General features: G+C 43.3%; 2 protein-coding genes across 7 annotated transcripts in view; one reads left to right on the plus strand and one right to left on the minus strand.

The window, feature by feature from the left end:
* The window catches only part of LOC119723809, a 56,228-nt gene extending 48,597 nt beyond the window's left edge, over window positions 1-7,631 (minus strand). The window contains exon 1 of one of the 2 annotated variants that reach the window (XM_038194681.1): window positions 7,357-7,631. Coding sequence is in view for 1 of the 2 variants with exons in the window: in XM_038194680.1 (XP_038050608.1) it covers window positions 3,337-3,386 (50 nt within the window). In the remaining variant the exon portion in view is untranslated. Of the gene's footprint in view, window positions 1-3,336; window positions 3,440-7,356 lie in introns of those variants that run through there. The other variant, XM_038194680.1, reaches the window with a different exon arrangement.
* A 13,874-nt stretch (window positions 7,632-21,505) lies between these two features.
* The window catches only part of LOC119723810 (E3 ubiquitin-protein ligase TRIP12-like), a 74,887-nt gene continuing 69,025 nt past the window's right edge, over window positions 21,506-27,367 (plus strand). For 4 of the 5 annotated variants that reach the window (XM_038194682.1, XM_038194683.1, XM_038194684.1 and 1 more), the window contains exon 1: window positions 21,506-21,874. In XM_038194682.1, the coding sequence (XP_038050610.1) occupies window positions 21,671-21,874 (204 nt within the window). In that variant the 5' untranslated portion in view covers window positions 21,506-21,670. The remainder of the gene's footprint in view (window positions 21,875-27,367) is intronic. The other variant, XM_038194686.1, reaches the window with a different exon arrangement.

A 27,367-nucleotide genomic window follows, 5' to 3' on the forward strand; every position in this document is an offset into this window, starting at 1 on the left:
ATTCAAAATGGCAGCCTCAAACAAGGCGTTTGTGACAAGGATGTTTCCCAAATTGAAGGTGAAATTTCTCTTTTCTTCCCAAAGGTATGTAAACCTTGAACCACCACCATTTGTATTTTTACTTCCCACTGAAGCCTTCAGGGGCGCATAAGGCAGTTTGAAGACCATTTGGGGGGTGAAATCTGACGATTTTGATTGGGGGTACGAGTGAAAATGGTCAAAACAAATTATTAGTAACCGCAATACAGCCATCGATCTCGGACTCTACTATCGCCCGACCATGTCCAAATGTTAAAAAAGCGATCCGTAGAGGCCTAGTTACTCGGACTAGGACTCTACTGTCATTTGACTGTCGCCCGACAGGCGATCATGTCCAAATGTTAAAAAAGGCAATTTGTGGAGTCCTAGTTACTCGGACTCATAGAGCTATATTAAATTACTAGAGCGCTAACTCCTCATTCTTGCGCGTGGAGACGCTTTGAAGCTGCTCTAGGTGTAGACATTTTGAATTCATGTGCGTGTTTGTAAAACACAATCAAAATAGATGGATTGAATTTTAAAAGTGTACTCTAAATGCAACGCGCAAGTAGATACACAAACAACTTAAGCGCGTCATTACAAAAGACGGTTACAAAAACATCACAGTGAAAAGCATCTGCAGCGGAGGGCTAGGGACGTGCACGCGTTGCGCTGATTGCGTAGAGCAAAATGAAACGCTCATTTGCTGATCGTGCGTTTTGGTTTTGGGCGTATCGGCTTCGATGACGCACCTGTATGGAATTCAAAAGCAGGTATTCAAATAGTCGTATAAAAGCCATACAAAATTTCGAGTTTTCCATAGGTTTGTGCACAAACATGGATGCGCCCATCAGGCATTACTTTGTACATTGAGTAAGAGCTCTAGTAATTTAATATTAGGCCAGACAACCAATTTATAGCAATGGTAAAAGGGTCTTGAAACAGCTACAGTTGGATCGATCCCATTGAGTGCTTTTCAAAAATGTATAACTTGATAGGATTTCAATTAGTCGTTTTTGAGTTACGATTAAAGAAAAAATGCGAAATATTGACTACATTGTGTATTTTTGGACAAAATAGTTAATTTTGTGAAAAGTAATTAATTACGACTTTTGTGACACTATATATTCAAAATTATAACAATTCGAAGGTTTTAAAGTACCTTTGTAAAATCTATGAAGAATGAACATGCAATTTTGAGAGTAAAACACCGACGAAAAATTCCTGTTTTTTAAAGATAGCGCGTCAAAATCCCATCATTGTTCATTTTTGTATATTAAAAACTCACTTTTCAGTCATTTTTCTGAAAATATGCCATTTTTACTGGACAATCACTTTAGAAATTAATGCATTCTTTATTCTATTTTCACAGAACTGAAAGATTCTACAGGGTTTTTGTCATCTATGAAGTTTCACAGTCACTGGTTACACATTTCGTGAGATACAGGACCACAAAATCAGATTTTTAGGGAAAATCTTGAATTTTTGAGCCCAAATTATGCAAATTTGACCTTATTGATATGCAAAATTGCCATAACTTGAGATGAGTATGAGATCCAGGCCTGAAATTTGGCTGATGTGTTCCTCTAGTGATAAACAACTCCACCACTAATATTTATTGAAAACTGGCTTATATTGTAGTAATTATGTATGTAAATGTATGCAAATGGCTTTAATGCCCTAATTAATATTCAAAACTACAGTAACTTGAAGAGACAGTTGTTTTAATCCACCAAATTTGGGCAGTGTTTTTATGTGAACATATGCAGCAATGTACTCTTGGCATTACACAGATTAAGTGTGTGCGAATATGCAAATTAATTACTTCTAGCTAATTAATAAACAAAAGCATTTTGCACACAACCAACTGACCAAGAGCCCAATTTGAAAGCAACAAAATAAAGTGTGTGCTTTGGTATGAAATCAGCTTGTTATCCATTAATTGCAAGTACCTGTAGTAATTGTTTTTATGATTTATTAAAATTAGAAACTCATTTTAGATCTCACTAAAAACAAAAATGATCTTGAAAGACTGTTGTTGCCATGCCCTTCCCATACCTAGTCTGCGGCGTGGTGCTACAATCCATGGACAGCAGCACGGAGAGCTTGACTTTCATTACGATAATGAACATGATATATGTGCATTTATACTGCTGTATTCTTGTCATTTAATTGCCCCTGAACCATGAAAATGTATAAATTTGGTCGAGAAAAGAAATTAAACTTACAAAAAAAAACATGAAGCGACGCAATTTAAGTCAATAAAGATGTAAACAGTGTCGACACTACGCGATGTTTGCAAGTGCATAACCCCATACAGTACTTGTACACATGATATGCACACGCACACACAATCACTCCATGCCAACTGCGTGTGGTCAGCCTGCCGACCTCGTGTTTTGCAGGCATGTGTGCAGACGCGCTGACCCGGTCTGTGTACACTTGTGACCAAGTGCGAGTGGCGTTTTTTTCCTCAGGAGGGGCAACTTTGGAGACGATTTTTACCCGGATAAATGACACTTATTGGCAAGATTAAACCATATTTAGTGACTTCATATCCCCATTTTGCATAAGCCGTATGCGCATTCTGGAATTATGTGACATTTCTGCTTGTATTGAGGAAAGACATTTTTGGTACAGGTTATAAAATCTCCCCTCTTCAAAAAATGACAAACGCGCATACGTCACTGAAAAGATGACGTCTTCCTCTTTAAGTTGGTACCTGATTTGTCGATCTACGATGGGGTTATCGGGTAAAAATGGCACTGAAAAGTAGCTCTCAGAGAAAATGATGGGGACAAGTTCCGGGTTAGCATTGCGCCGCGCACTGCGGTCACATATTCAACTTGCTGTCACAAAGTTATTTGAAGTCTTTACGAAATAAAATTTGCACATTAGACAAAAGATATGAAAATGTTTATTGTACACAAGTTTCAGCCATTTATGACGCCTAAAACGGAAATTACCGTACTTTGAAAACAGCTCACGACCCCGAGAATCAGCGTTGTCTAGGCCGTGCGTGAGGGCCGTTTGGCGGGCCTATTAATATAGCTCTATGCTTGGACTACACAAATGCCTAGTCCGAGTAACTTGGACCCAACTTATCGCCTTTTTAACACTCGGACATGGTCTGGCGATAGTAGGGTCCAAGCTAATCCTATGCCGAGCAACACAATTCTGTCTTTGACCCAAAAACCCAACATTGCCCAACAAAAACATCAGATTTCACCCTCAAAACGGCCTTCAAATTACTAGATATGCCACCTGAGGTACAAGCAGATATCGATAATTAAGACGGTTGTACTGAAGTTTACTTACGATCCGGATGAAATTTCCCGTTCAATTCCGAGAGCTCCCCTCGCGATCATGAACACGTCAAATTTCCGACTCTTGTTTGAATTGCGATGTGGTCTTCATGCCCAGCGTTCATTCGACGGTCCCCGACGGGCCTATGAAGACCCCGTATCCCGAGTGCAATTCCGTTATCGGGTGCACGTGATGCAACCGAGCGCGCGATGCATCGATTATGATAATGAGTAGACTGGATTACGTTTGTAAACACAAGTGCATTTCGAACGATAATAGGGAGTCGGGAACTAGGGCAGATTTTATGGACGGAAACCAGTTCAAGCTAGTTCCAGACTCCCTTTTATGGTTCGAAATGCACTTGTGTTTAAAAACGTGATCCAGTCTACTCATTATCATAATCAATGTATCGCGCACGCTCGGTTGCATCGCGCGGGCTCAGGAGTCAGGATACGGGGACCATCGAATGAACGCTGGGCATGAAGACCACATCGCAATTCAAACACGAGTCGGAAATTTAAGGTGTGCATGATCGCGAGGGGAGCTCTCGGTATTGAACTGGAAATTTCACTTTTCATCCGGATCGTAAGTAAACTTCAGTACAATCATCTTAATTATCAATATCTACTTGTACCGTAGGTGGCGTAGGCCTATCTAGTAATTTGGAGGCTGTTTTGAGGGTGAAATCTGATGTTTTTGTTGGGCAATGTTGGGTTTTGGAGTCAATGACATGGACAGAATTGTGTTGCTCAGCATATAAGGATTTATTTTAGCTTGGACCCTACTATCGCCAGACCATGTCCGAATGTTAAAAAGGCGATAAGTTGGGTCTGTTGTGCGCTTTCTTGTGATTTGCTTAATCATAAGAATGCGCATGCACATTCTTATGATTGCGCAACTGGATCCTTACGCAACTCTTTCAGATTGAGCGCACATTCTTAAGAATGCGTGACAAGATAACGGTCTTGTCGCTGCCAAGCAGTCTAGCTGCATCCTCGTTCACTGATTCTTAACAATTATACTGTTGCAACTCAAGGTCACTTACCTAGGAAAAGATTTAACGATGAAAAGAAGAGTGGATATGAAAGTATAAACGTATTCGGGGGACCGGGAAAAAATAAGATACATAATAATAGTGTAGTGAAAAGAATTCTGATTTTTGGGATAACAAAGGGGGGGCGTAAGAATGAAGAATGTGAAAAATAACAGCGTTGCTGTTGAAACCCCTCAGCCAGAGTCAAGTTATCATCTGGAAACCATTAACCTTTAACTCACGTGGTGACCTTGACCTTTGGCCTTTGACCCCAGAACCAGTCCCAACATGCCTGTACCAATGGGAAACCCCCTACCGAAGTTAGACACCAACATTTCATTTCTAACTCAAGTTATCATTCGGAACCATTTACATTGAACTCACCACGGTGACCTTGACCTTTGACCTTTTGACCCCAAAACCAATCCCAACTTGCCTGTACCCAAGGGCAAACCCCTACCTCAGTCAGACACCAAAATCTCATTTCTAACTCAAGTTATCATCCGGAAACCATTTACCTTTAACTCACCATGCTGACCTTGACCTTTGACCTTTTGACCCCCAAACCAATCCCAACTTGCCTTCTCCCAAGGGGAACCCTCTTCCAAAGTTAGACACCAAAATTGCATTTCTAACTCAAGTTATCATCCGGAAACCATTTACCTTTAACTCACAATGGTGACCTTGACCTTTGACCTTTTGACCCAAAAACCAATCCCAACTTGCCTACTCCCAAGGGCAACCCCCTACCAAAGTTAGACACCAAAATCTCATTTCTAACTCAAGTTATCATCCGGAAACCATTTACATTTAACTCACCACGGTGACCTTGACCTTTGCCCTTTTGACCCCAAACCCAATCCCAACTTGCCTACTCCCAAGGGCAACCCCCTACCAAAGTTAGACACCAAAATCTCATTTCTAACTCAAGTTATCATCCGGAAACCATTTACATTTAACTCACCACGGTGACCTTGACCTTTGACCTTTTGACCTCAAAACCAATCCCAACTTGCCTACTCCCAAGGGCAACCCCCTACCAAAGTTAGACACCAAAATCTCATTTCTAACTCAAGTTATCATCCGGAAACCATTTACATTGAACTCACCACGGTGACCTTGACCTTTGACCTTTTGACCCCAAAACCAATCCCAACTTGCCTACTCCCAAGGGCAACCCCCTACCAAAGTTAGACACCAAAATCTCATTTCTAACTCAAGTTATCATCCGGAAACCATTTACATTTAACTCACCACGGTGACCTTGACCTTTGACCTTTTGACCCCAAAACCAATCCCAACTTGCCTACTCCCAAGGGCAACCCCCTACCAAAGTTAGACACCAAAATCTCATTTCTAACTCAAGTTATCATCCGGAAACCATTTACATTTAACTCACCACGGTGACCTTGACCTTTGACCTTTTGACCCCAAAACCAATCCCAACTTGCCTACTCCCAAGGGCAACCCCCTACCAAAGTTAGACACCAAAATCTCATTTCTAACTCAAGTTATCATCCGGAAACCATTTACATTTAACTCACCACGGTGACCTTGACCTTTGACCTTTTGACCTCAAAACCAATCCCAACTTGCCTACTCCCAAGGGCAACCCCCTACCGAAGTTACAACCCCAAACAACATTTCTAACTCAAGTTATCATCCGGAAACTAAGCTGCCCGGACGGACGGACGGACGGACGGACGGACGGACAGACATACATACATCCAGACGGACGGACGCCCTAGGCGATGACAATACCCCTCGAGCCTCTCGGCTGAGGGGTAAAAATGAGAATGAATAGTGACATCCCATAGCGCTAATGCTATTTGCCACTTAAATTGCTATTGTTCACACCCCACCATTACGCCGCAGAGCTGGATTGTATCTAGTCAAAAGAGCAATTTTGGCAGCTTCTGGACATCATATGATACATACAGGAACTTGTAACTTGTCTAGCCTAAACAAAGCACTTCCCAGACTAGTTGAGTAGTTCCCAGTCCTCCGTTATTACAAAACTTCCCATAGTGGGAAGAAAAAAACAATAATAACAGGTTTAATTTGATTCAAATTATCGTAGTTATACGAGTACAGAAGCAGTAGATCATTTTCTTTCCTCGTTATATGAATTATTTCCCCTTTAACCGCCTATACATTTCATTTAGGCAGTGTATATTTTGCCGGAGACGGCAAACCTTTAGTAAACGTTAGTTTGCCGGATATGCACTGAACATGCGCAGTTACTGTTTTTTGGTACTTAAACATTTTCCGGTGACAAGTTTTAGTCTGGCTCCATGCCAAAATAATCGTTGTTACCTCGTATTCACAAGATGGGATTCAGACCATTTTATAATGTCGGACTTTATTTCCCTTTTAAAAAAAATCCTCCAGAGCCACAAATCTGAAAAAGAAAATGTAATACTCTGCAAAAAATGTTTGAGACATGTTAAAATAATAAAAGAAGAATATTCTTATTTATTTGGGGATGAGAAAAAAAAACTTTAAAATGTGGTGCGGTCGGAATCGAACGCGAGTCATCCCGCTTACTAGAGCCTTTGTTTAACCATTACACCAAACGTGCTACACAACTTTTGGTGGGAATTTAATACATCTTATAATTCAGCCCTATTTTAAAGAGTACAGCGCCCTCTGTTGATATGGATTGCCGCCGGCAAACCTTTAGTAATCGTTAGTTTGCTGTCATTACCTCCGGCAAAATATCCACTATCTTTCATTTAACATAATTAGGCCTATATGCCGTGCAATGTTTGTTAAGATTGTGCAAAATTCATAAATTGCGCACGTGATATTCCCACGCAATCTTAAGAATGAGCGCTCATTCTTCTGATTGCGTGCTCATTCTTAAGAATGCGCGCTCATTCTTAAGATTGCGTGATTTGCAAGAAAGCGCACAACAGGTCCAAGTAGAAACTCGGACTAAGTAACAACATGAACAAACGCCAGGAAAATCATGCCAAACATCATGTTAAACGGCTTACCTTGTTAATTGTTTGATTTATATCGGGAGAAATATGACTGGCTTAGGCCTACATTTAGCTCTCCAAAGATCATATGATCAGACCACGTCAGATCATCCAGAGCAAGGAAACATTTTCCCGGCAAACCTCGCAAGTAGCAACTTCTGCGCTTCATGAAATTAGGTTGTTGGGAATGTTGTACTTTAAAGTGTGATTTAGTATGGTCCCTAGCATCAGTAATTAAAGTTCACGATAATATACTGTTAAGCGCCCGTGACGTGGTGAAGTACAGGTACTCAGCTACGAGAAATAAAAATGCGAGTACCACGTTTATATTGGTGGCGCTATACTATCCCGTCTTCCCGTGTTCGATGGAACAACATAATGTGAGAGGGCGGACTTTACTCCCCATGTTTGTTGGGGGTGTTGGGGTGTTTATTTGTTTCTTTGTTGGGGTGTTGGGGTGTTTGTTTGTCTGTTTCCATTTGTACAACAAAAATACAATGAAAAATTACCAGAAGTTGGTAAATATAAATCAATAAGATTAAATAAGTACAAATGGGGGTTACATCCAGAGGAGGTAAAACCCTCCTGTAGCTGAGCACCCAGACTGCTGGTAAGTGCTGCATTGGGTTTGAATGATGATGTTTATTTAGTGATACAGTTACATTAACTTAAGCACAGTTTTCAAGATTATAAAGATAAACATATATATGAGAGAAATAAATCAAATATATTTAGTGCCCTGCTAATTTAAGACATGTATAACAGTTCAAGTTAGTACAGATGAAATCATTATATATTTACGAATACATTTTTTGTAAAGTAATAACATAGGCGTAGCCAGCGGGGGGGGGGGGGGGGGGGGGGGGGGGGAAGGGGGTACCCCCCTCCCCCAATATTTTCTCAAGACTGCCCTTTTCCATTGAAATGCCCTTTTTTTCACCATTTTTAAGAAGTGCCCTTTTTCTGAACAAGTGCCCCTTTTAAAAAAGAATTGGTGGCCTTTTTTGTACCATCGCCGTTCTCGTGCCTTTTTTTTTTAATTTCACGGACGTATCGCCCTGGAAAGGCCCATACACTGTATATTGTCTGTTAGCGCTATAGCGTGAATAATGGTCTAATTATAATAATAAATAACAGTGCCCCCATGCACAGACAGTACCAGCCCCTGCCGTACTAATCCTGCTGGTTGGATGGACGTAAATACAAACCCCCTCCCCGAAAAACTATATATTATGTTCGCACGAAAAGTAGTTTAATGTCAAATACATACAACCTAATATTAAAACAATTTCATTGAAAATTGAATTTATCATTGAAGACTTAAAGACTTTAAGTTATACCCACTCCTTGTGATATACGTGTTTATTACTCAAACTTGCTAATCAAATCTAACGTATAATTAAGGACTCTTTTATCGATATCAGCTTTAGTTTGCTTTATGTTTTTATTACGTAAATACTTCACGTTTCATCTACAAGTTATGGATTTAAGTTTTTAGTACTGAAATGAATCAAGGGCACATAATGAATTTGAGCTTTTAGTAATATTAACCAAACAGTTTATTTATCATTAACTCAATTTTAAATGGTGTTGTCTTTCCTCATTTTCTTCGTGTGGATGAAACTTAATAAAAGTACACTTCACTTTTATCATTTTATGTTTTTATATCAAGGTGAAAGCAACTAAAATTGAGTGTTAAGTATTATTTAATCGTTTAATTGGTTTAATATTACTGCAGTCAGGGTTCATTTTTTTTTAGTGTATAGGTTGAAGTGTGGTACATTTATATTTTTTGGTATAAGTTCATACAATATATTTACAGTTTCAAGAGCGATTCTTGCTGCAGGGCATCATCTTGACCAAATGACCAAAACATTGTTACTGGTTATGGTAAAGCTGACCTTAAAGTCGGGAAGAAATCGTTCCAAGATCTATGTATTTATATCGATTTCTAGGAATTTCCCCAAGTTGTTATTTCACGGGTAGTTGGACACTTACATCATCTTAGTATATTACCAATTTCAGCTTAATCTGTTGATGCAAACGCTAGTGTTACACCTTTAACTATCTCAAAGGAAAATTTCGACGAGGATTTTTTTACCGACCAAACCCACGGGCATGGTTTTCAGTAAAGATCTTATAGCGCCATTTGCGCTACGGTTGACCAATTTCGGCCCAGCAGCACAATGACGAACGGGGCATATTAGCAAATTCATTAGCGTCACTCGGCGTGAGTCGGTATCGACCGTCAATGGAAGCCGTCAAAAAGAGTGATATTTATCATAAATAACTCGCGAAGGAGGCTTTTCTACTGCACAACTTAATGGATAGGAACCTTATTAATATTCGTGAGGCTTGAAAAGATAGACATAGGTTGCAAACGCCATAATTATGTTACAACTTTCAAAAATGCACGTATCCAGGCCTATTTTTCCAATTTCAACTAAACGGTAATGAACACATCACAACGATTTTTAGCACAAATACTTGGATCATTATAAAAGAAATAAGCACTGAAAGTTGCATGAAGAAACGGTCTTTCAAACGGGAGAAATTAATTTTCAAAGATTTCGCCCGCCAACGTGAACATAATCTGTGCATGTGCCGGTAGTTTAATTCCAAATAAAGTGTTACGTAACCTTTAGAAATCGCCTTTCGCAACCCAAGCTGATATGGTCCACCATTTATCGTCATTGGAGAGCGTATGATCTTTCATTCTGTGCAGTGGCGTAGCCACCGGGGGGGCGTGGGGGGGGGGGGGCGACCGCCCCCCCCCCATGAAACCTTGTCGCCCCCCCCCCCCCCCCCCCCCACTGAGATTTTGAGTTTCTAAAAAAATTATCATTGATCTACATGACGCCATGGGCGTCAATCCTGGCGGGGACAGGGGGACATGTCCCCCCACCTTTTGAAGGGTACGTGGGGGACACAATATCAAATGTCCCCCCCCCCCATTTTTGAACTCGTGTCTCATTTACAGGGCCCTATTATGTACTACAATGTATCTTTTGCTTAGAAAATATTGGTTAAAGTGGTCAGAAATTGCCTCAGATAGCACCACAGAGCATTTAGAATCCAACAATTTTCGGGGCCCTTAAGCGGGCCCCGAACCCCACGCCTATAGCTCAGAATTCTGGTAGCTGATTCAATGACTCCAACCTCGAAAACAATGTTCACAAAATTTTCTTAGGCCTTTAGCTGAGAAAACCTCGAAAATTATGTTTAAATTATTATCTTTTGTGCTAAGATAATTATTGGTTAAAGTGGTAAGAAATTGCCTCAGATCACACCACAGAGCATCGAAAATCCAAAAAAAATTCGGGGCCCTTAAGCGGGCCCCGAACCCCACGCCGTAAGGGCTTCGCGTTTGCATCAGTTATGATCAAGGTATGTCCCCCCCCCCACTTTTGAGAAGCGATTGACGCCCCTGCTTGACGCCCCCCCATGAAATGTTCCAGCCCCCCCCCCCCCCCCCCCCCCCCCCCCCCCCCCCCCCCTGAAAAATTCCTGGCTACGCCACTGATTCTGTGGACAACTTTACATGCTCATTGGACAGTACCCTGTCCAGAGAGGTCCACTGAGACGACGAAATCGCACACCGGATATCCAAAGCCAGCTCAACATAAGCCTAAGCTTGAAAACAAAGTTGCGTGTCTGTCTATCAAGCTGCAGTCCTGACTTCTCTGTTGTATGCCTGTGAAACTTGGACAACCTACAGCCGCCACATCAGAAAGCTGAACCATTTCCACCTTTCCTGCAAGAGCACATCTTACGCATCAGACTGGCAAGACAATTAAGGTCCCTGACACTAAAGTTCTCAAGCGTGCGGAATTGCCCAGTGTAGCTGCTTTTATCATGAGAGCTCAGCTTCGCTGGTCAGGTTATGTAGTACTATGCCTGATGCCTGACTTCATCATCATCTTTTGCACCAGCAACTGAAGATGAAGTTCTTGCCATAGTAATGTGGTAAACCGATCCTGACACCATTTGTGGCGGAACCGGCGGGTCGGCGGAACCCAGGGGGACCAGGACTCCAACCCACACATTATATATCCCACAAAAACATTTATTAGCCTAACGAACGGCTGAGCGGCTACCCAAACGAAAGGGGGGGGGGCCGGGCAATAAACGAACGACGGTGGACAAAGCCTAGGAGTTGTTCGTTTGGTGGAACCGTTTTGTGATTGAGTAATTAACCCTAAAGGGGCCGGGTTATTTTTACCATCTCTCAGCCGGGGGGGGGGCCGGATTCCGCCCACCCCCCTAAGATCTCGGCCATCGAGTGATGAAAAATTCTGAAACTCAGTACATGCATAGAGCAACTCTGCCTAAACATACCCAAGAAATTTCATGACTATAGGTCAAAGGGTTCTGAATTATGGCTAATTAATTATTCATATGTACGAAAGGCAATTCTGCTCTGTATACACGACGTATATGGAAAAATTCAGTTTTCACGGCGCTTAGCGCCGGAAAATTTTTCGCTATGCGGCAACCCGTAGTCCGATTTTTATGTTTTTGGTATCAAAAGATGCGCAAAGCTCGAGGCTAAAAAGTCATAACAGCTCGGGTCGCGAAATTTTTTTTTAGAGGCTATCGCGGAAAATGTTGAGGGGGGCGGGGCGGATTCCGCCCCCGGCCCCTTTATAGGGTTAATTGAATGAAATTAGAGTAATACAAGTAGCGACAATAGGCCTCAACCGGGTAACCCTCACAGTGAACCTGAGTAACCCTCACAGAGACTAGTGATTACATAGACAATGATAGATAGGATTCATTCAAGAATCTCTATCATCACTAGATTTGTTCAGTAATCATAGCTTTACAATAATTTACGATAATCTACAATAATGCACACTGAACAATATATACGAGGCGATAAATAATGGACATATATCTCACATATAGGCAATAACCCTCACTGGTTATAACAAGGGTCAACTGCACCCTTTGTAGTAACTGAACCGTAGGTAACCCTCACGTGGTATCAACTGCCCCACGTATAATAAACTTATTATACAAGTACAAATGTACAATTCCTGTTATTATCAAAATTCCAGTAACCCTCACGCAGATTGAGCTGTCCCAATAACCCTCACACAAGAAAGGTAACCCTCAACCCGATTTACAATATAAGCCCTTTGTACATATAACCCTCGAACAAGAAAGGTAACCCTCAACACGATTTATACAATATAAGCCTTACGTACAATAAACCTCACATGAAACAGGCAACCCTCACAAGTACCGTACACGGCAAAGAGTAAACTCGTTGACAAGCTAATTCAATGATTACGGCAATGATCGCCTCAGTCGTAAAACCCCACCGAATGGTGTCCAACTTCAACTCCAACCCACGACAGGCAATCTACCACCGAATCACAGTCTCACTAGCCTCTCAAACCAAGCTCCACTACTCCTAGCCCTTTTTGATCTAGCACTAATCACGACACAAAATCAGTCTTAATTTCCTTACTTAAATCTTTTTCCCCAATTATCTTAGATAATCGACACTTAAGCTACAATTACATGTACTCCACTTAAATGTACATGTATAAGATAACACTTAGCTTAATGCTAACTAACCCGGAGCTTTAACTCCCGAACCGGTCCGCACCAGAGCGTCCACCGTCAGAGATGAGCTCCTACTCCCGGCCGGGGAGTACGCAACAGCAACGAAGACCCCAGCAACGGCACTGCGACTTGACTCGTCCATGAACCCAGAAGCTTGGCTTCTGCGACTTGGCAACAGCACCAGAACGCGTTCCTACTGCATTGAGGCCATCTTGCGAACTCACGAGATGATCTCAGGACCCCACGCTGCCGAATGGTCAATGCACACCATGAGTCCCGATCACGCAGCACAATTTACTGATTTATTGCCGATTGGTGCACGCGCACCTCGGCATTATAAGCACGCACCAAATCTCCTAGATCACGCACATAAATAATTCCTAGGACTTAGACTCTGACACAATTCTACATGTACCCTTGTTTCGTCACAGTATCCAAAGATCCAACGACATCATGTCAGCTGGATCCGATCCCTACCCCACCACAGTACTTAAAAACTGTACCGATGTACCTGTCCAGGCGCGGTTACATCATTCGTCGGTATAATCTGAGCTATCCCTTAAAGCCCGAGTTCATCATTTGCAGCTATCCAAAAAAGTAACTGGCGTAATTATTGTTGAAAACATACTGGTTGAAAGATAGTAAGGGGACTAAACTCCCTGTGAAATTATCCTTTCTGACAAGCTCTCATTTTGAAGAAATCAACGAAAGAAGGCATTTCCAACGGTGCTTCTTAAGAAGCACCGTAGGAAAATTTAAATTAGTTGTTCGTTTTGTTATTCGGCGCAGCGCGCACAAGCATTGGAACGACGCATGCGCACAGGCGCGCGCGGTTGCTATAATTCGTCGGATCAGTGCGTGACATCGCGTAAAGCTGCAATTCAAAACAATTCGAAACATGATTTAGCAACTTTTGATTTTAAATTGAGATCCTAGAATGCTGTTTTTCGCGGAATATGAAGCTGAAGCTGAGCTGAAACTTCATCAAGTAAGTTGTTCAGTATCCTTCATTAGATTTTGAACACTTTTGTTGCTTCAAACGAACAAAATGCACTAATTACAAATGATGGACTATAGCTTTATACCCAAACGACACTCAGATTTACGTACCAGTGAAACCTGTACAGGCAGACGTTAACTCAGCGCTCGAAGAGTCGAAGAATGCATCGACGATATTGCAATATGGATGAATCGAAACTTCCATAAGTTAAATAACGCAAAAACTGAATTCGTGATTCTGGGATCCAGAATGTGATTATTGATCATGTCAGAGTTGATGACGCACACATGTTCGTAATTTGGGTGTGATGTCAAGTTGACTCGGCCATGAAAATGGACTGCCAGGTGACGGCAGTATCTGAGGCTGCGTTAATGTCAATTAGGAATATTGGCAGAATACGGGACCATCTCACAAGGGAAGCTGCTGAAACAATTGTTCATGCTTTTATTACATCTAAGATAGAGTCATGCAACTCGCTTTTGTATGGAATTAACAATATACACCTCTCTCGCCTTCAACGGATACGGAATATTGCAGCAAGGATGATCACCTATACATTAGGAAATCAGACCACATCACATATTGATGGAGCGTGACGATGCATCTTGACGGGTAGAGAGTCGAATCACTGAACCAGGTGCCTCTTTATTCTTATTTTTGTCTGGTTGTTATGCAGTGCAGCGCCATGAGCGCCGCTTGCGGCGGTTTACCGGCGCTTTAAAAAATTTCATTATCATTACTATTGTAACGTCGAACGGATCTGGGGTTCTCACACGCCAGACGAAGGAAACCACAGACTCTATTCTTCAGGGCTCTCCGGCCATTTAGTCTTGCCACTTTCTTTACACGAGGCTCTCACTTTATACAACTCACAACAAAAGGGACGCTATACAAAAGTCACACTACTGAGTCGGCGCAGTCTGGCAACGGGTCTCCCTGGCCCAGCAGCAGGGGTCCCGACGCTACGGTTGCACCGTGGGTCCGTGCTGGCGCCCTCTGCCGGCGGCCCGGCACCGCCGCTACACAGCCCCCTCCGAGGACCCTTGTTCGTCCCCGAACAAGGCGGCGCCTCCGCTGGGGCATCCGCCTGGGTCTCCTGGTCTCCTCTGTGGTCTCCTCCGGGGTCACCTCTGGGGTCTCTTCCGGGTTTTCCTCTGGGTTCTCCGTTTGGATCACCTCTGGGATCACCTCTGGGTTCTCCTCTTGGCCCACCCCGGGGTCTCCTCTCCATTGACTCCTGTGCAGATAAACTCCATCGGCTCCGCTCCATTGAGTCCCGTGCAGAGCAACTGCGCCGGCTCCTCTCCATTGACTCCCGTGCGGAGCAACTCCACGGTTCCGCTCCATTAACTCCCGTGCGGAGCCACTCTGTCGGCTCAACTCCATTTACTCCCGTGCGGCGCAACTCCCTCGGCTCCGCTCCATTTACTCCCGTGCGGCGCAACTCGCTCGGCTCCGCTCCATAGACTCCCGTGCGGAGCAACCTCGCCGGCTCCGCTCCATTGAATCCCGTGCGGAGCAACTTCACCGGCTCCGCTCCATTGATTCCCGTGCGGAGTAACTTCGCCAGCTCCGCTCCATTGAATCCCGTGCGGAGCAACTTCGCCGGCTCCGCTCCATTGATTCCCGTGCGGAGCAACTTCGCCAGCTCCGCTCCATTGAATCCCGTGCGGAGCAACTCTACCGGCTCCGCTCCATTGATTCCCGTGCGGAGCATCTCTACCGGCTCCACTCCATTGATTCCCGTGCGGAGCAACTTCGCCGGCTCCGCTCCATTGATTCCCGTGCGGAGCAACTTCGCCGGCTCCGCTCCATTGAATCCCGTGCGGAGCAACTCTACCGGCTCCGCTCCATTGAATCCCGTGCGGAGCAACTCTACCGGCTCCGCTCCATTGAATCCCGTGCGGAGCAACTCTACCGGCTCCGCTCCATTGATTCCCGTGCGGAGCAACTTCGCCGGCTCCGCTCCATTGATTCCCGCGCGGAGCAACTTCGCCGGCTCCGCTCTATTGAATCCCGTGCGGATCAACTCTACCGGGGAACACGCATCCGGCGCTTGTACATGCGCGTAACGGGGCCGTTTCGGAGGGAAACCGTGCCCGGTGTATTGGTGTCCGTGGAACGGAGCCGTTCCGGATGAAACATGCGTCCGTTGTATGAATGTGTGTGTTACGGGGCTGTTCCCATCGTGGGCCCTGGCACGTGTGTTGATGCGGGGCATCTCCGGACGATCAAGCCCGGCCAGCCCCGCTTTATCAACAGGCGCAACTCGGCAGTGTTCCGAGTGGAACAGAGCGTCTGTTGCGCCGTGGTGCACAGTGCGGCGCGATTCCCCAAGGGATGCGTCCGTTGTATGAATGTGTGTGTTACGGGGCAGTTCCGGGGGGGAACGTGCACCCGGTGAATTGGTGTTTGTAAAACGGAGCTGTTCCGGAGAAAAACATGCGTCCGTTGTATGGTGCGTGTGTTACGGGGCTGTTCCCATCGTGGGCCCTGGCACGTGTGTTGATGCGGGGTGTCTCCGGACGATCAAGCCCGGCCAGCCCTGCTTTATCAACAGGCGCAACTCGGCAGTGCTCCGAGTGGAACAGAGCGTCTGTTGCGCCGTGGTGCACAGTGCGGCGCGATTCTCCATGGGATGTAGCATGTGGGCCTAGCTGGCTCCCCGAAACACTGAAAAAGTCCAACTCCGAGTCATCCAACGTGACGAACGCTTTGCTGGCCATCTCACCAGGTTGGTTTACGCTCTGCGAGGCCCTGATCCAGCGTGCGTACCCGCCGAGTGGCGAGTCGGACGCCAGACTAACTCGATCCGGTGTATTCATGGCGAAAAACACTCCAAATTCTACCTGTTTTTCCTCCGTCAGACATGCCACGGCTGCCACCAATGTAACGTAGAACACTTCTGGGGTTCTCACACGCCAGACGAAGGAAACCACAGACTCTATTCTTCAGGGCTTCGGGGCTCTCCGGCCATTTATTCTTGCCACTTTCTTTACACGAGGCTCTCACTTTATACAACTCACAACAAAAGGGACGCTATACAAAAGTCACACTACTGAGTCGGCGCAGTCTGGCAACGGGTCTCCCTGGCCCAGCAGCAGGGGTCCCGACGCTACGGTTGCACCGTGGGTCCGTGCTGGCGCCCTCTGCCGGCGGCCCGGCACCGCCGCTACACTATTATGATCGACTCCCCAAAAAGATACCGGTACTCTACGGTGAACTAACAACAGGCAAAAGATCGGCTGCAGGTGGTTAATTCAAGAGCTACAACATCAATTGAGTAGCTGGGAAGAACATACCCAGGATCGAACAGCGTGGCGAAGATCACCCCACGAAGGTGCATCAGGGTGCAGACCAGTAAATCGGTCCGAAATTGCCTACGCCGGCCAAATCACGATTTGCATGCCCTCAAAATCTTCAGTATTTGAGCATGCTGTGGGCCATGAACTTGAGGGTTTGTAAAACATATGGGTGGAAGCCGTGCACAGGACTGGGAGCTTGCAGTTCTGTGTAATTTGGATGTAATTTGGACCCTAAAAGCGCTCTATTTTGCAATGGAGTGTAGGCATCTTTTTTTCAAAATGGCGATGGGCTTCAGGACTATTTTCAGGGGTGATCATCTTCAGATGGAAATTTCTTCTAAAAGTCATCAGTTGACCCCCGAAAACTGAAAAGAAAATGAAAGATGATGAAATAAGCTTTAATTTGATGTGTGTCTCGAACACCTTGGAGAGTTGTGAGTATTTTCCCCGAATTTCTGAAGTGGGAGCATTTACCATTGGGGTCTATGGAAGTTTATTTACTGGTCTGCTACCATCAAGCTCGAAGCCTGTCGCATCAGGGAGGCTGAGCTGAAACGACAGCAACGAAAATCTCATGAGCTATGCTTCTCCACGTGTCCAACTCCCCCCCCCCCTCCCCCCCCCCAGATCCAGTGTGTCCAGTTTGTGACCTTAACTTCCTGGCCAGAATTGGACTTATTAGCCATCTACGAACACACAACACCAACTAGTATGGAGCCGGATGTTTGCTGTCATCATCTAGTTTCGAAGGACGAACTATACAGGGTGGATAAAAAAAAAAAACGAAACCGAGATATTATTGATAATTGGAACAGAAGTAGGGCACGTGTGAATCAAAAGGAGATATCCTCTGTTAGGGTTGAATCTCCTCTTTAAAATGACACCCTGATCATGTCCTTACATTCGCTGAGCAGTGACCGATTTTATGAAAGGGTCTATTTGGAGACTTGCGCCACTTTTCATGGTGAAATCTCTTTTTTCCCCACCTGCCTTGATTGGCAACCATCATGATAGCCTTTCACTCTGTGACAAATGACACAAAACCACAGTTGAAAAGTGGCACAATTCTCTAAATAGACCCTTTCATAAAATTAGTCACTGCTCAGTCAATCGTGAATGTAATGGCATGACCAGGGTGTCATTTTAAAGAGGAGATTCAACCCCAGCAGAGGATATCTCCTTTTGATTCACATGTGCCCTACTTCTGTTCCAAATAGCAATAATATCTCGGTTTCGTTTTTTTATCCACCCTGTATATATATATATATATAATTTTGTTTAAATTACTGATCCTCCTGGTGAAATTAGGGAAGTATTGTGTAAACTTGGGTTAAAGCTGGGAGTCCATTAGCAAGTTTTGTTTTCACCTTCCTCGGTTACTTCATCTACGCCGGTACTTAGCAAAGTCCACTTCTGGATGTTAACGTTGATGTGCAGCGCGGGGAAGCTTGTGCAAAAGAAAATGCAAGTGCGAGTTAAAACTCAAATCTTGGAGCTAGTTGCAGAGATGTGTGCCCTGAAGACGTCCACTGATGGAACTGTGATGACGTCTGCAGGAAGGGCCGCTTCCAGAGCCGGACTGCTGAAGGAGAACTTGTAGATGTCCTTGGAGGAATGGGTTATGAGAAGTTAGTATCTTTGGTAGTTTATAGTCTGGTATTTGTCATGGGGGTCAGGACCTGAACTTTGTTAATTATTGTAGTGAGGTTTGTGGGATATCTTGTACAGCATGGTTTTGATGGCTGCTTCCCTTCTGAACTCTCAGCACGGTTCGTTGGTAGATGCTCTCCACATAGCTGCGGCTCTCTTCTGGATGGTTCGACCTGGTTGACAGTGGTTTAATGATAGAGATTCAAAAAAGTGGAGCAATATTCTAGATGTGGCTTGACCGGAGAGATGTAAGTTTCATGGGTGGCAGTACTTTACAATCCTTTTAATATTTAATAAGCCCTATAGCATCCAGTTGGCTTTTAAGGTGATGTTCAAGTTGATATGTGCGTCATCGGCCAGGTGGTAGTCAAAGTCGATGTTGTATATGCGGTGAGAGACTTGCATCACATGGCATTTGTCTGAATTGAACTTCGTCTGCCACTTCACTGTGCCAAGATGATTTCATTATTGCATTCCCTGTGTTTTCACACCGCCAATAAAAACTTGCTGAGCGGGAAAAAAAGTGACTTACAACTAAATCATGGCGGCGATGTACGCTGGAAATTAAAGAAGGACAATTCCCATCTCAAATTTACAAGAATTGGCCTATTCGATTTTGTTTGAAATAGTCTCCTCACACAAACCACTCCTAAAACGGTTGCCAATCTCTGGCCCATGTTTATACCCCGTCCTCTATGCTAAATAGATCCAGACGTTGTTGTTGTTTTATTTAAACGAATTCCCAGAGTGGGAAGCCAAAAGTCCATGCATGATCTCTAGAACTATTTCTACAATCTGTCACACAAGTATAGGCTGCAGTCCCCTATGTTCCCCAGTCCATGTTCACCAGTCCTAGGCTCGTGGGTTCAAGGCCGGGTTAGGGTCGGGGACCGTGCCGCGGGATTCATATTGAGATAACGTCTCATGCGAATTCGCCATTGTTACCGTCAATCCTGCACCGTCAATGGCCGGAGGTGTATCTCATCCAGTTTTGTCAAGTTCACGTGCACATTTCTTATTTCGCGCAAGATCCGGCTAAGCGTTTGAAAGACCGTCCGGGCGGGACTCGAGGGTGCACTCCACAAAAATCTATGTAAATTCCTGCGCGCGCAGAGCTCTGTTTTTCGTGATCTCTATAATTCGGGGGAACTAGGGACTAGGGAAGATAGGTGAGCACCCGTCCCTATGTTCACCCGTCCCCGCAACCCTAACCTAAGGACATAAGGACTGCAGAACTATATAGGGACTGGGGAACATCGGTTTGAACCCCCCCCCCTCCCTATACAAAATTAGCTGTGGGATGGAGTCACGAAATATAAACGAGCCAGACCGTGTCCAAATGTTTAAAAAGGCGATTCGTAGAGTCCTATCAGACTAGGTCTCCTATACCCTCTGCGGCCACGCGCGGTTCTACGGGGGGGCTAGGGGGGGCTGTAGCCCCCCCAAAATTTTGTCTAGCCCCCCAAAAAATAAATGCCGTAAAAAAAAAAAATATTGCATTAACAAAAAGGAGGATTGTGATGTACATGCGAACGGTCTCCCCCTAAAGAAGAAATAGCCGTGACAAGGGTGCATTAGTTAATATAGTGCAAGGGCGGATCCAGGAGGGGGGGGGGCCAAAGGGGGCCATGGCCCCCAAAACGAAACCATTTTTTTTTTTATGTGACATCGCAATAAAGGCAGGCAATGAGTACACCACCATCTTTTCCTCAAAAACAATTTGTTAAAGTTGTCAGAAATTGCCTCAGATCGCACCACAGAGCATCTAGAATCCAAAAATTGTTCGGGGCCCTTAAGCGGGCCCCGAACCCCACGCCGTAATGTTTTGGACCCACTTTTTTGAGGGACCAAATTTTTTTTTGGCCCCCCCCCAAAAAAACAAATTGTGTTCTGGATTCGCCCTTGCTATAGTGTGAATGATTTTAGGATTTTATTGGCGCTCCCCATTGAAAATATGGCATGAGCTCCGCCCCCCCCCCCCCCTATTGATTTTCGGAGGCCTAAGTGTCTGGAAAAAATAACCGGTCAACATTTCAGCACGCCTCCCTGAAAAAAATTCTGGATCCACCGTGCTAGTCCCCCCAAAATATTGGTTCTAGAACCGCGCCTGCCTCTGCCACGTAACCTACCCTCTACTGACACGGCTCAGTGAGCCTCAGCGATGGCCTTCAGAACGAGTCCACCACATCGCCACGCCTCAGTAATCATGCAGCCCTATTAATGCAGCCTCATCCGTTCTGTCCGGCTTTCTATATTGAAGACGATCAGAGCATACTGATCGGAACATATTGTTTCACCGTCCGGTACGTTCTTTTCAGAACCACACATCTTCTAAAACCTGAGATGTTACCGTAAATCCTCACTATTTAACGCTACAAAGGTAATTATATCCTGACAAAGCATCATCTTAAGAACAAAATCGAAACACTTTTTTAATTAATTTTGATATTGTTAACAAATAACAAATTCATTGTTATATTTAAGTTGCCAAATTGCATTTTTTTTTTTTACCTCTGCAAAAAGCCACTAGCCGCGCCAGGGCACTCAGAATTACACTTTGGAAGTCATTTTGTCAAATACCACGCATGCATGACTGTTAAATTGGCGTAGCGCCCTCTCTTGTTGACACTGACGTAATTAACAAACGCAAATTATGTGACGAATCGTTCGTGCGCGTGAACATTTTATGCGATTAAAAACTCAGTTAGCCCATGGTCCGGGGTTAGGCTGCGTAAAAAAAAATGTTTTTGATATTTTACTTGTAGATTATGAATGTTTCTAATTTTTATTTAAATAATTGATGAAACAACTCAGACTATGCTCAGACTGTGCAGAATCTAATTCAGCTGGTGCGCAACCGGAAGGGCTTGAGCAGAGGTCACTCTCTACGTTCTGCGCTGCAGAGAGAAGCTGGTCCTTTGAACAAGGTGGAACATTCTCCGACAATTTCGGCAAAAATTTATCAGTTTCTACCGCCAGAAAATCTACTGAAATCCGACATTGTGTATGTATAGCCTTTCCCTATCAGAATTTCACATTTCTGTCTCGTTTAGAAAGTAAAATGGCGCTCTTTTACCGGCATTTTGTTGCCGGTTTTGTGTGTCGTTTGTCATCTTGCAAACACTCCGTCAGAATCCATTTTTTTGTTACACATTGCATGGAGGATTCAGTAAGATTAAGAACACTTTGTGACGAGATGTAGTTCTTCATTTTCTGCTTTGAAAAGGGAATAGGCCTACAGTTGTTTTCCTAGTTTCGGATTTGTCCTAGTTCCAGATCGCTTCAATAAAAACCTACCTCTTTTGGATTAGGCTAGTCTCCAATAAATTTTTTTCTGACTAAGTGCATTTTGAAAAGAAAAAATGTAATGTTAAGCTTCATGATTACTGATTACACAAAGATCTTTACGATACAATCTTTAGAAGAGAAATTTGGTCCAGATTACTGACTCACACTTTGACATGTTTGGACAGTTTGTAGAAAATCTCGGGCATGTCGGGAGCTGCGAATCAACGATAAATGTTCTCCTCGGTACACCACTCATACCCAGGGGTGTGAAATCTCAGCTTTTTAGCTGATTTCAGCTTTTTTTGTTTTGGATTTCAGCTATTTCCCTTCACTTGCTGTGTACAAAAGTATAGGAGATTTCCAAAATTCAGCTTTTTTACACCTTTTTCAGCTGTTTTCAGCTATTTTTATCAGTGGTCACTCACACCCCTGCATACCGTGTGATTTCGAATTTTTTGTTCATACACTACAGTCAGATAGTCGTATAATTCTTCCATCGAATGTTTGTTGAATCAAAATAAGTTTTAGAGTCTCTAGTATTTGAAAATTCCCCAACGAATGACCGTATATTTTTGCCAGCTACATGCGCGTTAATCGATTTTGTGTAACGTATTCTGTGCTGGGTTAAAGGTTTTTGTTCCGTGCGTGAATTCGTGCCGTTGTGCTGCAGACCAAAGTTTCAAAGTCATTTATGTCAATTCTCTGTTTAAAATTTGCTGGGATTCTCTTGAGTTAACTATTTATGGAAAATTAAATAATAATTTATCAGAAAATGTGCTTGATTCGGAGTGGCACTGGTTCTGGCTGAAAAATTGATTTTCTCGCGTGATTTTTAATTCGCCCGAAGCAGTTTTTGATCAATTTGGAACTGATTAAATCGATCCGGAACTAGAAAAAGTGCATCCGTACTTTTAACGTCGTAAAGTCAACTTAAAAGGGGCTTAAATTTGGAAAATTATTGTGTAGCATCTCCATCACTCAAGGTAAACTTTTTAACCAATGTCACTTGAATTCGTGGAGTAGTTGAGACAAAGCAGCCTGAATGATGTTTGCTATCCGGAACTTGGAAAATGACTGTATAACTCACCTTGGAATAAATTCCACACTAGTACGTCAGTTATCTGCCAGTTAAACACCTCAATGTTCACTTCACCTTGAGATTTCACCTAAGACGAATCAAGAAAGCTTTGGAAATGTGAAGACATTTTCGGAAAAATGTGTTTATAGAGCACATTTTGCATGTGCACATCAGCTCGGCAGCAGACAGTCTTGTCGGCCATTTGTTGCATTGGTTATTGATGTATGCAGTGAATTGGAGAATAAAAAGAATTGAAGGAGGGTAGAGAGTGAGAGTCGAGGAGGGAAAACAGATGAAAGAACCATAGAAGGTCACTTTTGGGCGCTTGAAAATTGATTGATAAAAAGTGGCGTACGTGTATGGTAGACTTTCCCTAGCCTCAAATATGTTTGCATGGGAGTCATGAAGTGAAAGATCAGGGAAGATTTCCGTACCAGGCCACCACTTTTTTTCAAGCGCCAAAAAGTTCATCCTTTATGGTTATTTCCTCCACTTTCCCTTCTCTACTCTCACCCTCTCCTTTCCTTTATTTCTATTTATTAATCAGTCACTTACTTCATCGAGATTCGAACCTTTTACTGCTACACTTTTACTGCTATACCGCGCACGATCGCTTGTTGCAATGATCAATCATTTGGACGTTTTTAAAGTATCCATTGAAATAAACTAAATATTCATGAGAAATTAGATATTCATAATGACATATTGCACTGTCATTGGCCGGCTCATGCGTTGTCATGGTTGTCGATGTCATGCCTATCCGGTTCGTTACTAAAAACGTCATACATGCACGCACACCACTGATTACTAGTGCCATTTGGATAAACACTCAAGTTGCGTTAGCTTCCGGTTCCAATTGTTCCAATGCTACTTAATGGCCAGTGGGCGTGGTTTAAACTGAACTAACGTCACACTAACGAAGCGGATAATGTACCGCTGTCTTCCAGACACTTCAATCAATATGACCGGCTGCCTCTAGCTTAGTTCTGCATGACGTGGGCATCCAAAATGTGCTCTAAAAACATATTTTTCCTAAATTTGTTTTGCATTGTCGAGGCTTCCTGGATTCATCTTGGGTGAAATCAGAAGGTGAGGTGAACATTGATGTGTTTGGCGGCAAGTAAGTGGTGGCCCAGTACGCAATTCTTTCCAAAGATCAAAACTATTTCACTTCAAATTCAAGCGATTGTGCAGTGAAGGGCCCCTCTTTAGTTTTGATCAAATTAGAGAGTGAAGGACAAGCACGATGGCTCAATGGTGTTCTTTATCATTCCAAAACGACTATTTCAACCTGTTAAGCAGACTTCTTTTCTCCTAATATAATGATATAATACGACATCATCGAGGCACCTGTGATTGGCCTGTTGAACAAATGCTAGGCATAGCCATGCACAAGTTAGCCACAGCGCTGCAGCTAGCTGATTCAAAATGGCGTCCATGCTGTATTCGCGACAGAGCATTCGCCGATAGACGTGAAATTTCACTTTTTATTTGGATCGTAAGTATTTAACCTTACATACCTCTATCCAAATCATCGCAAAAAATGTTGCAACCTGATGCCACTTTCGAAATACAAAAAGACAAGGGGTTTTTTGCTTACATTGTACCTCACAGATTATACTTTCATGTGAGAACTGTAAGGAATAGGCCTAAGTTGACAAGTCTTTAAGAGAGACTTGTAGGCGAATACATGTATGTGGCCCAACTTAGTGAATTTTTTACATGTCCGTGCATGTTGACGTCGTCAACTGACACGTGATCATCGACGGTGGAAACATGCGGTGACATGTAAAAATTCACTAAGTTGGCCACACATTTGCATTCAAATCTCTCTTAAAGACTTTGTCAACTTATTCCTTGCAGTTCTCACATGGAAGTATACTTTCTGAGGTTCATTGTACAAGGTAAGCAAAAAAATTTGTCTTTTTTTCTGTTTTGAAAGTAGCATCAGGTAGCGTCACATTTTTCTGTTTTTTGTTTGCAAATGGCAATTTTTGTTTATGTACCAGACACCATGTCTGCCATGTACATGTAACTCAAACCCTATTGCTGGACCCTATCGCCAGTCCATGTCCGAATGTTAATAAAGGCGTTTGTAGGGTCCAAGTTACTCGGACTTAATTTCAACAGTCTCTTGTGATGCAATATTACTTTTTATGCCTTGGTTGGTGCCATGCAAATCAACGCGGTTTTGTGTTCACTCTGCGTCGCGCGCGGTGATCGCCATCTTTGTTTTCATGATTTTCATGTTGTGTTCTGTTGTCGCTTTAACCCAAAATTTCCCTTAAATAAATAAAAACCCTGCCTTCTATCTACAGCATACATGTAGGCCTACCTGCTGGTTTGTAATGTTGCTAACTAATTTAGTACATGTAAGTCCAATAACCTTAACTTATAAAAGTGGATTTTGTTCCCTATATTTCCCTATATTATAACTGCCCTGAATCCTTCATAATCCACTTTGCCAAAGTGGAGGATTTTGGAGGATTGGGGTTACATGGCAAAAGTGCGTTACTGATTTCGTAGGATGCACTTTGTCACACTTTTTCCTCATTTTTTATGTCGGACGCCATAACATTAACAGAATTTGGGTATGAAAATTATTTTTGAATATCATAGAGTGTGGTATCATTTAAAAGCTTATCTTATGGCCTTATTGTCAAATGACATTTGTTTTAGAAACAACCATTCCATAACAAAGAAAAAGTGTTTTATAATCAGAACTCAGAAAATTATGGCCTGTTCCAATCCTCAACTTCGTGGAATGACCCAACTACACAAACGCCAATTGTATGGTAACTGGTTACTGGCTCCACGCACGCGAAATATCGCTGCAGTGCGTGTAGTCTGGTTCCTTTACCAAATGATGCTGACTATTTCTGATCAATTAAAATGACGGACTTGGAGAAAACGTTTTCAAATTTGTACACAACATACATGTATGGGAATATTTTGAATCACTAGCGAATTCTATGCAGAATTGGCGATTAATTTTGCAAAACAAGACTGCGTATTGTCCTCCAGGCTTTGACCATTCAGCAGGCGTCTTCTATCAGTACCTGTAGTTGTTACAAAACCATGGCAGCCAAATTGACCAATCAACAGCTAAGTCCACATTTCTGATCGAACTGATGTCAACATTTCTACAGTCGACCCCTCTTGGCTGGTATGCGGGTCGCATAAGCTTTGCATACTCGCAGTATCAACATTGTTTTGGAGCGAGCTCCGTTGAACAACGGATGATACTCAGACTAGAGAAAGATTCATATTTGATTTAAAATAATGCATTTATGATGACGTGTCAGTAATGATAACAATGCACCTAAGATACATGCCATGTCCTATTTTTAGTAGCCCAATATGGCCTACTTGTCATTCATACATACAGTAGGTCCAAGGGCATGCACAGTGTATAGCACCATGGAGCTCTGTGACAGTGCATGTGAATTTTGTAATTCATCAGGTTCCCTGCAGAAGGGCACAAGAGTGCTCCCACATAAATCACTTAAACAGTATTGTTTGATTTACATGATTTAAATCACTGATTGAGAATTAAAAAAAAAAACTTATTCATAAAAATCAAAAGTCGTGTTTCGGGGTAACTTACGGTACATGTACATGTAGGTTAGAATAATATGTAAGCTTGTAATTATGTTTAGCTCCATTGTTACATGTAACTAGCTGATATTATCATGTGAATTAGTCAATATATTCTTGTTACCATATCTTCCAAATGAGTGTCAATATGTACTGTGTACGTGTATGCAAGTTGTTGATTCATGCGTGGAGATGCAAGGCACCCGTTACACATTCCTAAACAATATTTAACCCTAACGTTCCTGATTCCGGGGGATTTTGGCAGATTCAGGATACCTCCATATTGCACAAACTGGGGGATTTTGATGGATTCAGGATTGTAAGCCTAGTGGAACTGCAGGATTTTGATGGATTCAGGATCTCAACAGAATAACTCTTTCGCTAGTTGTGTGGTCAAGTAAACACTGCTAGTAGCCCTGCCAGGTCTGTCACATGCTGTACAAAAATGTATGTACTGGGCGGTTGGGAGCTTGTGACTGCGGCTTATTAGGCCTCAGCATATAAACAATGGATTATGTACATAACCCATCCAAA

Source organism: Patiria miniata, unplaced genomic scaffold (assembly GCF_015706575.1).
Source record: "Patiria miniata isolate m_02_andy unplaced genomic scaffold, ASM1570657v1 HiC_scaffold_17, whole genome shotgun sequence".
Taxonomy (NCBI): Eukaryota; Metazoa; Echinodermata; class Asteroidea; order Valvatida; family Asterinidae; genus Patiria; species Patiria miniata.